The 17,388-nt window shown below is 40.4% G+C and overlaps 1 protein-coding gene across 1 annotated transcript in view; it reads right to left on the reverse strand.

Annotated features, from left to right (window-relative positions):
• Nucleotides 1-735: 735 nt before the first annotated feature.
• Nucleotides 736-17,388, reverse strand: part of LOC122815256 (neuronal pentraxin-1-like) — a 101,243-nt gene continuing 84,590 nt past the window's right edge. The window contains exon 5 of the mRNA XM_044087607.1: nucleotides 736-945. Within this exon, the coding sequence (XP_043943542.1) occupies nucleotides 736-945 (210 nt within the window). The remainder of the gene's footprint in view (nucleotides 946-17,388) is intronic.

Genomic DNA, 17,388 nt, shown 5'->3' on the forward strand with positions numbered 1-17,388 from the left:
TGTAGTGTAACATGATACTTTGTGATTTAAAATATCTGTACTTGATGTTTTGTAATGTAACAGGATACTTTGTGTTTAAAATATCTGTACTTGATGTTTTGTAGTGTAATATGATACTTTCTGATTTAAAATATCTGTGCTTGATGTTTGTAGTGTAACTTGATACTTTGCGATTTAAAATAGCTGTACTTGATGTTTTGTAGTGTAACAAGATACTTTGTGTTTAAAATATCTGTACTTGATGCTTTGTAGTGTAACATGATACTTTCTGATTTAAAATATTTGTGCTTGATGTTTTGTAGTGTAACATGATACTTTCTGATTTAAAATGTCTGTACTTGATTTTTGAAATATTATGATTATAGAGTTTTTCACCCTAAGCCTCTGCTGAAAATGGGCACTTTCTGGCCCAGTTGGACTTTCCCAGTAGACACGTGTCAAATAAATAATAAAATATTTTTCTTAAATATGATTTTGGGAACAGAAACATTTCCTTCCTTTCTTCTTGCATAACTTTACATTTTATACAGTAGTTGAACAAGAGACTGAAATGTGCAACCAAAGGTATAACATATACTCACTGTATCACAATTATAAGATGTAGTTTAATATAAATATTTTCCTTTGTTTTTATCAGTTTAAAGCTCTGGGAGTTGTCCACGTCGATCTTTCTCTCATCTCCCTACAGCAATAACTATAGTGTTTGCAGTTCCATTACACCCGAGGTTACTGCCCTCAGGGGCATATGTTGATGGGGTGACTGCTTATACCCCCATAAAGCTCCACTGCTGACTCTGTCCAAGCAATCAAGTTTCCAGTCATGTGACCAGAGCAGGTGCTGAGGTCATAGATTTCACCCTCTGAAAGCACTCTGTCCCACATGTTGAAGTCTGCAATTTCCCCCACAAAGGCCTGGGTGGCATCAAACCGTCCTCCAAAGGCATCCTGTAAAAATGATTAAATTAAATGGATGTAACAACAATGTTCATGTGACAAATTTAAACAAACAAACAAACATGATACAGTTCCTATTTCAGGATCTCAGTAAAGCTGTTTCATAGTTATAATTCTGTACCATATACTACAACATACAATACATTGTATGGTATTCTATATGTCATATTTCACTTATCTCCTGTTTAATATGACTCATAACTTGGTGTAGATTGGCTTTTATTGACTTCATTCTGTTTTTCACATTATTCTACATAATATATGAGAATACTTTATTCTCAGTCAGTCAAAAGACTTCTCAGAATTTATTCACTGTCAAAAGAAAAAAGCACAAAAGAATTTTAAGTGGCTAAAATATTCCATGCCATTAGTTTTAAAAATAAGAACAAAAATGCCCCCGGATTGGTATGGTAGAACACCCTCACCCACTTTGTCCTGTAAAGAAGCTTTGTGAGTTATTGGGATTAATGACATGAAATTAGTTAATACATAAAGTCATAATGGTGTTAATGTTATCTTCTATCACTTGATTGCAATGCTTAAGGATGATTAATGCCTTTTTTAAAAATTTCTATCTTCATATTACTAATAACTCAATGAGTAAACATTTACTTGCAAGTTACATCTGTGTGTTTTGCTCAGGAATATTGATGTACTTACCCTTGATGTAATGTACCATATCCCTTGCAAGCATTTACTTCTGTTGATTTTGAAATGCCTTGCCTATGAACACCTGAAGCAGGCTTTTGGCGTGCACACTTCAGTTTAAGGAATATTAACAATTAGTTATGACCTTTCTCTTATGTAATGGTATGTTTTACTGTATATTATACAATGACAGGCCATTAACATTCAAAAACAAGCACGCTGATTGGGCAGCCCAACCAGTGTGTCTGCAGTAAATTGAGCATATACCAACAGAGAAATGTCCGGTCGCTAAAGGGCCACTGAGCGACCAGACTTTTTTTTTCTATTGGTATATGGTAGACAGGCATTAGTCTGAAGGAAAGAAAGTCTGAAACTGAAAAGTGTGCCATTCCTCATAAAAATTTGTGGTTTTCTGATAAATCACCGAGGAACGAAGTCACTAAATAATGAAGTGACGCATTTCAGTTTCAGACCTTCTTTCCTTCAGACAATGCACAATTATTCTCATAGATTTCTATGTTTATAAGAGAAAAATTAACAATTGATCCCCTCCTTTATTTATGCTTTGTCTACATTTCTTGAAATAAAAGGTTGAGAGGTACATATGAGAGCAGAGAAAATGCAAGGAAAATCAGGTACATTCTGCAAAACTAAAGAAACATACCCGGTTTTCCTTGCATTTTCCCTGTCTCATACTTATAATCTGTCCAGAGGTTACATTTTTTTTTCTTTAAAAAAAAATTAGCAACAGAGATCTTCCTTTCTCCACTGCTTGCTTTCTAAAGCACTGATGTACTGTGTAAGCATGGGAACCTAAGTCCCATACTCATATGCAGTACATCATCAAAGGACAGAATCCAGAAATAACTCAGAAGAACACCACGGTACGATTATACAAACACATTATTTACGAAAATTAAGTAATTTATTTCTTAAATAATGTCAATGTATAATAGCAATGACCCATGGCTGGGTGTGGCTAATGCTTAATTTATGCATGGTTAGCTTTGTTTGGTCATGAGGGTGAAACCATGTCAACCGTGGGTAAATCCAGCATTACCCACATCCAGCAATGGGTTATTGCTATATTGTAGTCAGGTTGCATAGTCATAAACACATGTAGATGAAGAAAGAAGACAATTTTTGGTCCAATAACTTTACCCACGAATAAGTCCATAGGTTCATAGGTGTGTACTAGGCTAATGGCCCTGGAGCCTTTACAAGCCTAGCCCATAGGATTACCCTGGCATTGTGCCACCTGACTTTAGTTTCCAGTGCTTCTGTCGAGTAGAGCCACTGGAGTGATCCCAGGGGTGAATTTTCTATTTCCCATCCACTCATAAAGATTTCTCTTGAAGAGGGCCAGTGAGGTGCTCTGTTTGACATGTATGGGAAGTCTGTTCCATAGTATAGGCAGTTTCTGGGTTCCGAACCTGCCCCTCCAGCAAATTCTGTTTATTGTGGTAATGAGGTTGAGGTCTCTGAAGCGTGTGGTGTGGAAGGATTGGGATTTCTTTAGAAGTAGCATTTCTAACAGAGCTGGGTCAGACATGGCTTTATAAGTCAAGCAGAGATTGCCTCTAAGTAGGCGATATGAGACAGAGAATAGTTGGATTTTGAGTCTGTCCATATAGGACAAGTGTTTAAGGCCTAGGATCCTCTTTGTGAGGTACTTTTGCAGCCTCTCCAGTTGTTGCAGGTGTCTAGTGAGGTACATGCCAAATGGGGCATTGTACACGATGATTGGCCTAATGAGGGATGAGTAGAGGGAGACAATGACCTCTTTCTTCCTGGATGCAAAACCCTTAGTAATGAGATGTGCCACATAGAAGGACTTTCTGACCACAGTTGTAGTGTGGTGGTCAAAAGACAGGCTGCTGTCAACCTGCGTTCCCAGATCTCTTGTAATGCCTTCTGTGTTCAGTGGACTACTATCGATGTGGTAGGTCATGGGAACTGGGTTTTTCCCAAAGGGGACGATGACACATTTTTTGGCATTGAGCTTAAGGCTAAGGTTCTGACACCAGTCATTGGTCTCAGTGAGGCCTTTCTGTAGGATGTCAGCATCACTTGGGGAGTTAATAATGGCTCCCAACTTGCAATTGTCTGCAAACTTTGTCAGCCAGAGTCCCTTCTTGTTGGACTGGACTTCTGAGAAGTAGATACCAAACAGGAGAGGATCCAGGACCGATCCCTGTGGGACACCACTGATGACTGGTCTGCAGTCTGACTTGGAGTCAGCTACTTTCACACTGTGGGTTCTATCTGTGAGCCAGTTTGCAACCCATCTAGTGATGTAGGGTTTGATGCCTAGATTAGTGAGTTTTTCTATGATTCCTGAGTGGGGAATGGTATCAAAGGCCTTGGCCAGAGCAAGGTAGGCTGCATTAACCATCTTGCCTTCATCCACAGCTCTGGTGACTAACTCAAAGAAGTCGACCAAGTTAAGCAGACATGATCTACCCTTCAAAAAACCAAACTGTGTGGGATCCATAATTTGGAGATTCCCTATATTCTTGTTTATTACGTCCATGATGATGTGTTCCATAGCTTTGCATATCAGACTTGTCAGGCTAATGGGGTGATAGTTCCCGGGGTCTGTAGTCACTCCTCCTTTGTGGAGAGGGATGACTATAGCAGTGCACCATTCAGTAGAGACAAAGCCTGAGGTGAGGCTGTGATTGAACAGGGCACACAAATGAGGTGCCAGTTAACTCTGTAGTTCATGTAGAACACAGCCGGTGATATTGTCAGGTCCCATAGAAGCTGTATTCTTGGCCTTGGACAGTGCTGTTTTAAGCTGTGCAGCAGTAATACTGGGTGCCTGACAATCTACTGGTATTGTGATTGGTCCTTTAGGGAGGGAGAGAGGGGAAAAGGGAAAAGTGCTGCCTCTTTTGTTTCTACTTTTTTCCCAGCTGTTCTAGATTTCCAAGTTCCGTTGCATAACTCTGTAGCTATAGACTCTAGCCATCCTTCTACCACAGGAATGCTTTCCAGGGCCCAATCACCTTCTCCATGAAGTATTGTATGTTAATGTCAGTCTTGTATCACATCCCTGCTCCGAACCTAACATTGCATCCACCTTCCTCTTATTTCTCTTCAGTTCTACACCACCTATCATTGCCAAGTGATATAATTTTTCTTTACCTCATACAGAATGTACATTCCTAGAAACAAGCATTACTCGCACTGCAAGTCCTCCATTCCATTTACCATCTTGGTGGCCCTGTTTTACATAGTATCAACCACCTTACAGCCCTCAGATATTACCTTTAAAATTGAACACAGTCCTTTTTCCTCCCATGACAATGTATTACTTTTCAATAATTCATTCATTATGCAGTACCTACTTTATCCAATTCAGAGATGAAGGTGAGCTACAGCCTATCCTGGGACTCACTGGTCATAAGGCAGGGAAACCTATGCAAGACAGGATGCCAGTCTTTTGCAGAATGCACACACAAATACAGCTACAGGCATACCCATGGGTGACTTAAAGGATCACCATTTCACCTATAGCATGCTTTGAGATGGGAGAGTAAAACAGAGCAATCAGTGATAACCTGCATGGATACAGGAAGGACATATAGACCCTGCATAGAAGGATCCCCGACCAAGAACATTACTGGAGTACCAAGCACTGCAAGGCATCAATGATAATCACTGTGTCACTGTACCTTCTATATAACCTTTCAGTCTTTTGAATTGGACTACAAATGTACGTCTGTAGGATTTTCATTCCTCTATCTAGGCAAACATGGCTATTTAAGCCTTGTATCTAGAATCAGGAATGTTATAATACCTGATGAAGGGCTCTTGCTAGCCTAGAAGCTTGAGTAATTGCAAAATTTACTTTGGTCCAGTAAAGGGTATTACATCACTTTTTATTTTTTATTTATTTATTTTTTTTTTTTATTATTTTGGAGCTTTTCTACCTGGGCCTTTGCTAGCTATCTTCCTCTGCTCACTATACTTCTTCATAGAATAGAGCCTATGATAACTACATCTGAACTCGATGCTGCGGCAGCTCTGCCACAAGGCCTTACTCCTACAGGTTGACTGAGAATTTTGTCATTGTATAATAGCATGCAGTCACTACAGCTGACCTTGATACTGCAGGAGTTTTGTCAAAAGGACCTACTCCTACAAGTTTACTGAGAATTTTGTCATTGTATAATAGCCTGCGGTCACTATATCTGACCTCAATACTGTAGGAGATCTGTCACAAGGCCCTTGATACTGTAGGAGATCTTCCACAAGGCCCTACTCCTACAAATTAATTAGAATTTTGTCATTGTATAATGTAAGCACATTTATCATGAAGAACCTTGCTGCACATTAACTTAATCAGTTACATACATGCCTGCTCTGTGATTGAAAGTCTCTGTGAAATAGTCCTTGCACTCTAAGGACCACTCACTAAGTTGGCCACTGTCCCCTTTTTCTTGATCAGTAGACTCTACTGGATATGATAGTTATTTAGCCTCAGGAAATAACAGAAAACTTGTTTTAATTTGGCATTTCTTTGTAAATTGTGTTGTACTGGCTATAAACTGATTGCTTTTAGTTATAATTTGACCTGAGGGTGGGAAGCCTGTTATGCTGAACTTCACTTTGCTCCCCTACCCTACCCCAAACTCCCATCCACCCCCTCTTACCCTAATATAATACTTCCTACATACACATTTCAATTGTGAGTCTCATTCCAAAACCCTCTCCAAATGACTTTACTACTTCTGTACATACACTTCAGTTTCTTGTTTCCTATTTCCCTATCTCCATTTAATTTTTAGTCCCATTCTCAACTTTCTCCCAATCATACTGCTTTGCACTATATCCATTCATAATCACTACACTCCCTAAAAGTACCTATCTATTCCACATTGTATCTTTTACTTTTCCCAAATAAACTCTCATGTCTTCTTATTTTGACTACATTATTATACTCTAGCCTTTCATACACCTCTATTCCTTACATTCTGAAGAAGATACCAGGACAATCTAACTCTCTTCTTTTATAGAAAATACGTCTCTCCTTACCTGTCCTTACCAGCTTTCAGAAACCACAATAACTGAGTCTCTTACTGTCCTGCAACTTCTTGTTTCCTTGTTCATTGCTACTTCCCCACTACCTGACACCTATAAAATACAGATTCCTGTACTTAATTATGCTACTATTTGGCTTATCCACTGTTGTTCTTCTTCTAATGTGCCATCTTTCATCCCACTATAACTCAATATCTTTCAACATCCCTCCAACTTTGTCCCAAACACCCATCAATACTTCCTCTTTACACTCACCACACATTGCACCAAACCTATTTAATATTACCCCTCATCTTCATTCCAAATATAGACTGATTATCCGCACTTCAAATCAAACCAAAACAAAATTAAGTGCAAGAATCCTCTCCAAAAAACAAGTAAGCATAATTCCCCAGTATACTTAAATCCTTCTAGGAGGAGATATACACCCTAATCCTGGCCCCACCTATCACAATGAACACAGAGATAATTCTCTTCAACACACTTTTCTAACCCAACAACAGCCAATCTCCAGGCCTGGTGATCTAATTTTTGCTGCAATAAATGTTAGAGGTATAAGAACTAAAAGTACTGAATTACATGGCTAGATTACCCAACATAAGGTTTATGTTCTCGCTGTAACTAAAATTAACTAACTTAAAAACAGCAAAAACTACTCTGAATATATACCTCCTGACTATAATATCATCTATGATGACTGCATAAAGAGGAAAGGGGTGGTATTATTTTAATATTTCCCAACACCTACCACATTCCCCCTTACAGCAAACCAACACCAAAATTCAGTTCATCATAGCTTATTACTTTCCTCAAAATAAACAATTATAAACAAATTTGTATTACTGTCCTTTATATCCCTCCAACCAACAATACAGCTTTACTGCACAATATCCTACATTGGATGCCCATAACATTTCCACAAGAAAAAAATACTGATAGGTGATGTGAATGTCAATTGATTGGATATAAATAATATAAACTCCCTTACATCAGCATGAACATATATGATTTCACACAGCTAATTAATGAGCCCACACATTATAGCAAGACATCAAATTCTCTATTAGACTGGAAAGGTTCATAGATGTTTACTAGGCTAACAACCACAAGGGTCTTTTTAAGCTAACCATGCATCCCAAATCTCTGACAGGTTCTGATACCTTTGATAAGTTAAGCATGGGCCTGGGACATTAATCATTTTTAGACTGCCTGTGTCCATTAAAGACATAGGTGCCAAACCAGGGATTCCTGGTTTGGCAACAGGAATTTGGAACCAGTTTCCCATCCAATTGTCCAAGTTGCACTTGAATTGGCTTAGGGCAGAACTCTGCTTCACATGAATGGGGAGCCAGCCTGTACCATAGACGGGGTAGTCTCTGGGATACATACATATCTCTCCAGCAGGTCCTTTTTATATCACAGGCAAGGTTTAAGTCAGAACCTAGCAAATACTCCACCACAGGTACAATGTCAGACTCTGTCACTGATCATCTCCCAGTCAATACCACCAGATTTATTTATTTATTTATATGTGTTGACCGGGAGTGTCTAACTGGATGTAGGTCCATTTTCAGTGGAGGCCCGGGGAGAAAAGCTCCACAGTTAAAATAAACAGACAGTAGTTACTTTGGATTACATAGTGATTAACAATTTACATAGCAATTACTTACAACATATTTACAGATGAAGAACATAGTACATCAGTAGACAACTAGAATCTTTATCTGTGAAGTACATAACAGACATTAACAAATGTTAAAATAAGAACCCCGGCAATATGTAAACTAGAAGTAGCATCATTTTACGAGGTACAATAAGCACCGTGGTTAGTTGTCCACCGCGGTTGTACTTTAGATTGGCATTTAGGACACCAATGAAATTACAGATTTACCAGACGAGACAAACGCGTGGAACAAACTGACTACTTGCTGCAGAGTGAGGTCTTTCAGCGTTGCTTAGCAATACGCTTTTCCGCAGTACTTCACTTTCTGGATTCCTGGTCCGTTTCTGTGGCAACCCCCCTCGCAAGACCCATAAAACCCGCTCTACGACAACCTACAACTGCAACGTTTACCATAAGCAGAACCCTATATTGAGGAAAGCAAACTCTGATAAAAGTTAAAAGAACAGGGTAAACGCTACTATTTCCTCACTGTTAAACATAAAAAGGACAAGCGTACTAGCTGCATAAGTGCCTCAAACTCAAGCGTACTAGGCGCTAAAGTGTACAAAATTCAAGAGCACTAAAATAAAGGTGGCTATTTATCTGGTTCCTACCTTAACATAAATAGTGCAGTACTTGAACTGAGTTTCACCCAGCTTTGCGGTGTCCTCTATGACCCTGGGATTCTCCTAGTGGTGTGGTGGTGTTGACGTCAGAAAGTTAATAAGTAATACTGATGGCACCACGCTATCCTTAAACTAACCTGAATTAAGTCCTGACGGCTCACCCACCCAGTCGCATCCAGCGGCACACAGGTAACATTTATTCTGCTTCCAAATCAGCCTTAAACTGTGTTATAAGCGAGTATTTCTAGAGGGCTCGTGTACTAGATTCTGATGTGATTCCTGCTCAGTTGCAATATTTTTCTCTACTCTCGCGGACTGCTCGTTAACGTGTACTTTATTCAGGGGAAGTTGCACGTGTTACTGATCTGTATCTGGCATCCGTTTTTTCACAGAAATCATTCTATCTTAATTTATAGTGGACTATTCTGCATCTGTAGTGGAAAGAACTGCTCTGTAGTGTGTTGCTTGCCATCTCAAACTGGAAATTGATTTATAGTTGATTAGTCTGAATTTGAAGTCGATAGAACTGCTCTGTTGTGTGCTGCTTGCTATCGCAAACTGTAAATGTACTGACCTAGCTGTTACATGTGTTGCTGACGCACAACTGGCGTCCTTTAGATCTATATCATTTAGCGACTAGGCCTGCAATTGTATGATATTATTGATTACCTTGAATGTTTTACTTGCTGAGCATTGGAAATCAGAGCAAAGTTGGTTTACTCTTCCTGTCTTTCTCCCTTGTGTTACAGGCAACCCCCCTCGCAAGACCCATAAAACCCGCTCTACGACAACCTACAACTGCAACGTTTACCATAAGCAGAACCCTATATTGAGGAAAGCAAACTCTGATAAAAGTTAAAAGAACAGGGTAAACGCTACTATTTCCTCACTGTTAAACATAAAAAGGACAAGTGTACTAGCTGCATAAGTGCCTCAAACTCAAGCGTACTAGGCGCTAAAGTGTACAAAATTCAAGAGCACTAAAATAAAGGTGGCTATTTATCTGGTTCCTACCTTAACATAAATAGTGCAGTACTTGAACTGAGTTTCACCCAGCTTTGCGGTGTCCTCTATGACCCTGGGATTCTCCTAGTGGTGTATGCCCCGCTCCGCTCCGCCCTCGCTTCGCTCGGGCTCCGCTCCGCTCCCCTCCCTGCCCCCTTATCCCACCCGCCCCCAGTACCTCTACTCTTATAGGAACAAAAAGTCCCTCCCACTCTCCTTCTTAGCAAATACAAAGCTCCCCTGTCACCACTCACGACTCCTCCCACCTCTCCGCCCATACCCATTGAAACAATCCAATCTAAGTCCTATCCCTCTCCCACTACCCTTTCTCAATCCCCAACATGGCCAAATATGCTCTCAGTACAATTCCCCTAATAACCTTACTTCTCATCACTACTTATTTCCTATCAGCATATGAAAATCAGTCTCTCTTAGGTATCCCTTTCCCTAAGCGTAACACTAACTCCCAAGGTAATGACCAAGCCTTCTCTATACTACCTTCTCTAGACCAGGACAAATTTGAATCCCCCAAATTAGTCAACATTACACTCCATTACCCCAAATCTCCACATAACAAAGCCAACCTCAAAATTCTATTTAAACTACAGAGATTACTAGTCTACATAAAAAATCGTATGAACATTGGCAGTGATATTCATCCTAACCCTGGTCCCACCACCACGCTTGACTCTCACTCTAATAATTTTACCCGAAATTCTTCTGACTCTCTACTAATATTTCATCTGAACCTAAGAAGCATTAACAACAAAGTTCATAACCTACACGCCATTATAGCAACTCATTCCCCTGATATTATGTGTCTAACCGAAACATGGCTAAAGCCATCCACTAAGAATGAAGAGATCCTTCCACCTGGGTATAACATTTTTAGGGCTGATCGTACAAAAAAAAAAGGAGGAGGTATAGCTGTTATGTATAAAAACACCCTGAATATCCTTAAGAACCCAATTCAACCTCCTACAATCTCTAACCTAGAAATTATAGCCCTACAGATCTGCTTAAACGCTAAAAAATGCATCAACCTTGTCGTAACTTATATCCCACCAGGAGACAACATAGAAAACCTGGAGCAAACCTTAAGCTGGCTATCCACCAGCTACCCACAAGAAACCATGGTACTTGGAGACGTCAATATAGACTGGTCTCTCTGTTCCACCCACTCAACTCCAAAACCTATCAATCTACATGTTTTTTCCCAAAACATCCTATCCCCAACTAGAATAGGCAACTCTCATCAAAAAGAAAGCATCATTGACTGGATCGTTACTAATAAAGACTCAAATAACTATCGACAGGTACCCTTCCCAGTGACCTCAGTGACCACCTAATTACTTATATCGATAAACATAAATGCCCAACTATCAACCCCTTTATAGATTAATCAGAAACAAAAGAAATTTGTCCCACAACAATTTCTTGCAGACCTGAAATCCTGCAACTGGTCCATACTAAAAACCCTTCCAATTAATGAGAGTGTCTCACACTTCAATGATACATTTCTCAAGATACTTGATGCACATGCCCCACAGAGACAAATTAGATCTAAACCTCGTATAGCACCTTGGCTAACAAAGGAAACCAAAAACAAAATTAAACTACGTAACCATGCCTGGGACAAGTGGAGGGCCACAAAAACCTCCCAAGACCGTATTAAATTTCAACAACTAAGAAACACCACCAAAGTAGCTGTTACCCAGGACAAAAAACAATACTTCTATCACCTCCAGCACAAACACCAGAACAACCCAAAAAAATTCTGGGCAGGCTTTAACAACCTTCAGCACCCAGGGAAAACCTCCACCCCAACCCCCGACAATCTTGTAGAGAAAGGACAGGAAGAAGTAGCCAATTCCTTCAACTCCTTCTTCACTGAGACTGTCCTAAATCTAGCCAGTCAACTAACTTCCACTTCACAATCTGCTGTTCTACAGCACGCTCTCACCCCAACCCCGTTCAAGCTAAAGCCAGTATCTTCTTCGTATATACGTACCCTACTAAAAAAACTTAGGCCAACCACCCTAGCAGCTGACCACCTCCCTGCAGAATTCTTGCAAATTGCATCTGATGTAATAGACTACCCAATATCCATCCTTATCAATAAAACTATAGCTGAGACATATATCCCTACTATCTGGAAGATTTCATATATCATTCCACTTCACAAAGGAGGTTCCTCCATGGAAATCTCAAATTATAGACCGATAGCTATCTTATCCCCAATAGCGAAAATCATGGAGAGATGCATCCACAAGCAACTACTTCACTACCTAACTGTTAATCATCTCCTGTCCAACTCCCAACATGGCTTTTGTCCACACCACAGTACAATGACCGCCCTCCTTTCCTTTGTTGACTCCATCAATAACAACCGCAACAACAAACTTATATCTTCTGCCCTCTTTTTGGACCTATCAAAAGCTTTTGATATGGTCAATCATCAGCTCCTCCTTAACACCCTTGAAGCCTTGCATCTAGAAACACCAGCACTAAGCTGGTTTAAGACCTATCTCTCGGGTAGGCAACAAGCCGTCCTGTGGCAAAACTGTAAATCAAGACTACTCCCAATTTCCATAGGTGTACCACAGGGCTCAATACTCGGTCCACTTCTGTTTTCCATCTACATAAACAACCTCAAATCAGTCATCCCTAAATCCACCTGCATACAATATGCCGCGATTCCACCCTAATCTGCTCTGACGTCTCCATCGTGAATCTCCAAACTATTACTCAACAATGTTTCTCTCAAATTGAAAAATGGTTCAATGACTTGAAACTCCTACTCAATCCATCTAAAACGAAGCTACTGTTATTCTTTCCCAATGCTTCCTCTTCCCAGGAAAAAGAATCTCCAAACACTAACAAAATAACCTTCCATGTTAAATCTAATAATGGGACGTATATAACCCCTGTCACCAATACCAAACTACTTGGAGTAACCATTGATCACAAGCTCAAATTTGACCTGCACATTACTCAAACCATAAAGTCTGTTAATAAAAAATTAGGATCTATGTACAGAATCAAAAACTTCTTAACCCCCTCTACCAAATTAACCATAGCCCGCACCCATCTTCTCTCTCCCCTCCTATACGCATCCCCAGTCTTCTCTTTCCTCCATAAATGTGAACTTAACATGCTCTCTCGTGCTTACAACCATATTGCTAGATTTGTAACAGGTTCTCCTTATCGAACCCACCATTGTCTTAACTTGAGAACCCTTGGCTGGCTTGAACTACCCAATCTCCTCAAACTTAATCAACTCACCGAGGCCTACAAAATAGTCAACCACCCTGATAAAACTCCATCACTATCCAGCATTCTGGCCCCTTACTCTAATCTAAATAGTCTTAGATCAGCCAACAGTTCTCTTATCCTTACCACTAAAGCTAAGAACTCAGGTGGGGATGCCCTCTACGCTAACTCCATTGGGAAACCATGGAACTCATTGCCAAACTACCTAAGACTCTCAACTTCACGCACCCAATTCAAAGACAACCTAAAAGAATATCTCATATCCCAATGGATATGTCCTTGTCGCCCACCGGACTAACTTCATAGCTCATACCCTACTAGCCTTACTTCCTCCTAGCACGTTCTTCTATTTAGAACTCTACAACCTCTCACTTCAAATCACAATTGAAATTAATCACCCTTATCTTGTCTATGTACACCCCAAAGGAAACTAATTCCATGCTTAAATTACAGCATGTACATTAAGCAATATTTTTGTATCACTATTTGTGTGTCTATTTTCTAACATGTATAAATTTTTTGTCTGCTTGATTGTTTTGATTGGAGCTTTTCTCCTCGGGCCTCTACTGAAAATGGACATGTATCCAGCTAGACTAGCCCGGTTAACAAATGTAAAATAAAATAAATAAAATAAATAAATAAAATAAAGTTCCTGGTGTATAAGTACTAGGCATATGAGCATCTGAGCTTGCTATAATCAAGGTAGTTAGTGGAGTGGAAAGAAAGGTAGTGGTTGGATGGGGTGGGTGATATTAGAGTGGGAGTTGCAAGGGCATAGCCAGCATATTTTTAGGTGCACTTTTAGTAAAGTTTTGAAGTGGGTGCAGAATGGTACGGAGGTAATTGTGGGTGGGAGGGAGTTCCATAATTTGGCTATGGTGCAAGGGAATAGTGCTTCACCAGCAGAGTTATTGGCTTTAGTGATCTGCAAGTGATTTTTGTTGCTGGATCTTAGGGGTCTGGTGGTGCGATAGGGTTGGAGTAGATTCTGGAGGGATGGGACATTTAGTGAATGGTTTACTAGTTTGTGGGCAAGTGAGAGTTGATACCATTGAAGGAGGTGAGGGAGTTCAAGCCAGCCCAGTTCAGCAAGTGAGAGACAGTGATGACTACTGTAGGATGCCCCTGTGGCCAATTTGGCAATTTTGTTGTAGCAGGTCTCTAGCTTGTTTAGATCGCATTGCCTTAGGTTGGTATATATTGGAGAGGCATAAAGTAGGGTGGAGATAAAGTGGGAATTTGCTATTGAAATCTTTGCTGCTTTGGTGAGAAGATGCTTATTTCTGTATAACGCTCCTAGTTTTTTGTGGACTTTTTTTTTATGTGTGATATCTCACACAACCAGTTAAACAGCATATTTCTAAAATAACACGCAACCCTCTAAGTTTAATCCAGAAATGTTCATTACTACACTGACATCTGTTAACTAGAACTTCCTAAAAATCCTGCCCTTAGATGTTGCTGTAAATTAATTCAATACAACTTTTCTAAATATCCTAAATAACCTTGCACATCCTAGAAAGAAAAGACGAAAAACAAATAGTACAATTTGGATATCTAAAAAGAGGAAAATTCCAATGCAGGATAGAGAAAAAGCAGGGAAAGAACGGCAAAAATATAAAACACCACAATATCTTGAAAACGTCAGAATGCTTCACAATCAGACTAAAAAGGCAAATAAACGGAGACAAAAAACTATACTATAATAACCTTCAGAATAAGACTAAATACATCCCTAAACAATTTTGGAAATTGACATGCTTTTTAGTTTCAGACTTCATGGCCTTCATAAATTATATACTAATACAAATCCTGTTATTCTAGCAACTTTCTAAGTTTATAAGGCAATATTTAAAATTTGTCCATATTTTTGGGCCATTGTCCCCCATTATTTTAGGCCCAGATTTCTTATGCTAAAAGAAAGGTGACCACCCTGAAAAACTTCTCCAAAGTTGACTTTGGGCTCCTAAAAACAGAGATGGCTAACTTCTTAGCACTCATGCCAATAAAGAATAGCTGCATGACTGCCGAATCATACACCAATGCACTGTACGAGCATGTACACAAATGCATGGATCTTGCCATAACAAATAGAACCAAGAAGCTCTCCTCCAAAAAAAGGAAGCCAATCTGGTGGTCCCCAGCCATCAATAAACTCTATAACAGATGGAAGAAACTGTTGCTGAAATAAATTAAGTCACAAGACTGGAAAAACTCCCTTACCAGACTCAACAAAAATTTGAGATCCCTTATCAAATCCTCTAAAGCCACCTATGAAGACAGAATTGCAGCTGACACCAAAAACTACCACAAAGCCTTCTATAGCTATATCAAGAACCTCCAAGGCAATGCCCAGATTTGTTCCGAGTTATTGCACAATGGTACCTCCTATACCGAGCCGACAGATATAGTCAACATACTGGCTGACAGATTCAGTGCCAACTTTACTCCCCCCCCCCCAAGGTCCTATCACAATACCAGAAGAAAGCCTGGTACCCACCATTTCTGTGGCATGGATAAAAGCTGCATTGTCCAAAGCTAAGAATACAGCATCCATGGGACCTGATAATATCCCTGGCTGTGTCCTACATGAACTAAAAAATGAACTGGCACCACACCTGTGTGCCCTGTTCAGTTACAGCCTTACCTCAGGCTTTGTCTCTAATGAATGACACACTGCTACAGTCATCCCTCTCCACAAAGGGGGAGCAACTACAGACCCTGGGAACTACCGCCCCATTAGCCTGACAAGTCTGGTATGCAAAGCTATGGAGCGCATATCATGGACCTGCTCAACAAAGATATAGGCAATCTCCAAAATCTTGACCCTACATAGTTTGGCTTCATCATGGGGAGATCTTGCCTGCTGAACCTGGTTGACTTCTTTGAGGCAGTCACCAAGGCTGTGGATGAGGGTAAAGCAGTGCTTACAGCCTACCTCGACCTGGTCAAGGCCTTTGATACCATTCCCCACTCAGGCATCATTGATACACTCACCAAATAGGCATCAATCCTTATATCAGTAGGTGGGTTGCAAATTGGCTCACAGACAGGACCCACAGAGTGAAAGTTGTGGATTCCAAGTCAGACTGTCGATCAATCATGAGTGGAGTCCCACAGGGCTCAGTCCTTGGCCCTGTCCTGTTTGGCATTTACTTCTTAGATGTCCAGGCCAACACAAAGGGACTCTGGCTGACCAAGTTCACTGATGACTGGAAGCTAGGAGTCATTATCAACTCCCCAAGTTATGCAGATATCCTACAAAAAGGCCTCTCTGAGACCAATGACTGGTGTTGGAACCATGGTCTTAAGCTTAACGCCAAAAAAATGTGTTATCATTCCCTTTGGAAAAAACTCAGCTTCCACAGATTACCACATTGATTGGAGCCCATTAAACACTGAAGGGATCATAAGAGATCTGGGCACCCAGGTCGACAGCCACCTCACCGTCAACCACCACGTTGCCACTGTGGTCAGAAAGTTCTTCTACATGGTACATCTTATAATCAAAGGGTTCACATCCAGAAAGAAAGAGGTCATCAGCCCTCTCTACGCATCCCTCATTAGACTAGTTATTGAATATAATGCCCCATTTGGCATGTACATGACCAGAGACAGCAGCTGGAGAGGCCACAAAAGTACCTCACAAAAAAGATCCTAGGCCTTAAACACATGTCCTACATGGACAGACTCAAGAAACTTCAGCTGTTCTCAGTCTCTTATCATCTACTCAGAGGTGATCTCTGCTTGACTTACAAAGCCATGTCCGACCCAGCCCTACTTGAAATGCTACACCTAAATAAATCCCAATCCCCCCATGCCACACACTCCAGAGATCACAGCCTCACTACCACAATCAACAGAACATGCTGGAGGGACAGGTTCATCTCACAAAGACTGCCCATACTCTGGAATAAGCTTCCCATTCATGTCAACCAGAGCACCTCACTTGCCCTCTTCAAGAGAAATCCCGATAAGTGGATGGGTAACAGAAAGTTCACCCCAGGGATCACTCCAGTTGCCCTTCTGGATAAACTAACATCGGGTGGCACGGTGTCAGGAAAATGTTTTTTTTCGGCTAGGCTTGTAAAGGCTGCAGGACCATCAGCCTAGTACACACCTATGAACCTATGAGAGGTATGTTAAGAAGGGATCCTGTTCATAAGACTG

This window comes from Protopterus annectens, chromosome 1.part1 (genome assembly GCF_019279795.1).
Source record: "Protopterus annectens isolate FY-2018-M chromosome 1.part1, PAN1.0, whole genome shotgun sequence".
In the NCBI taxonomy this organism is placed as follows: domain Eukaryota; kingdom Metazoa; phylum Chordata; order Ceratodontiformes; family Protopteridae; genus Protopterus; species Protopterus annectens.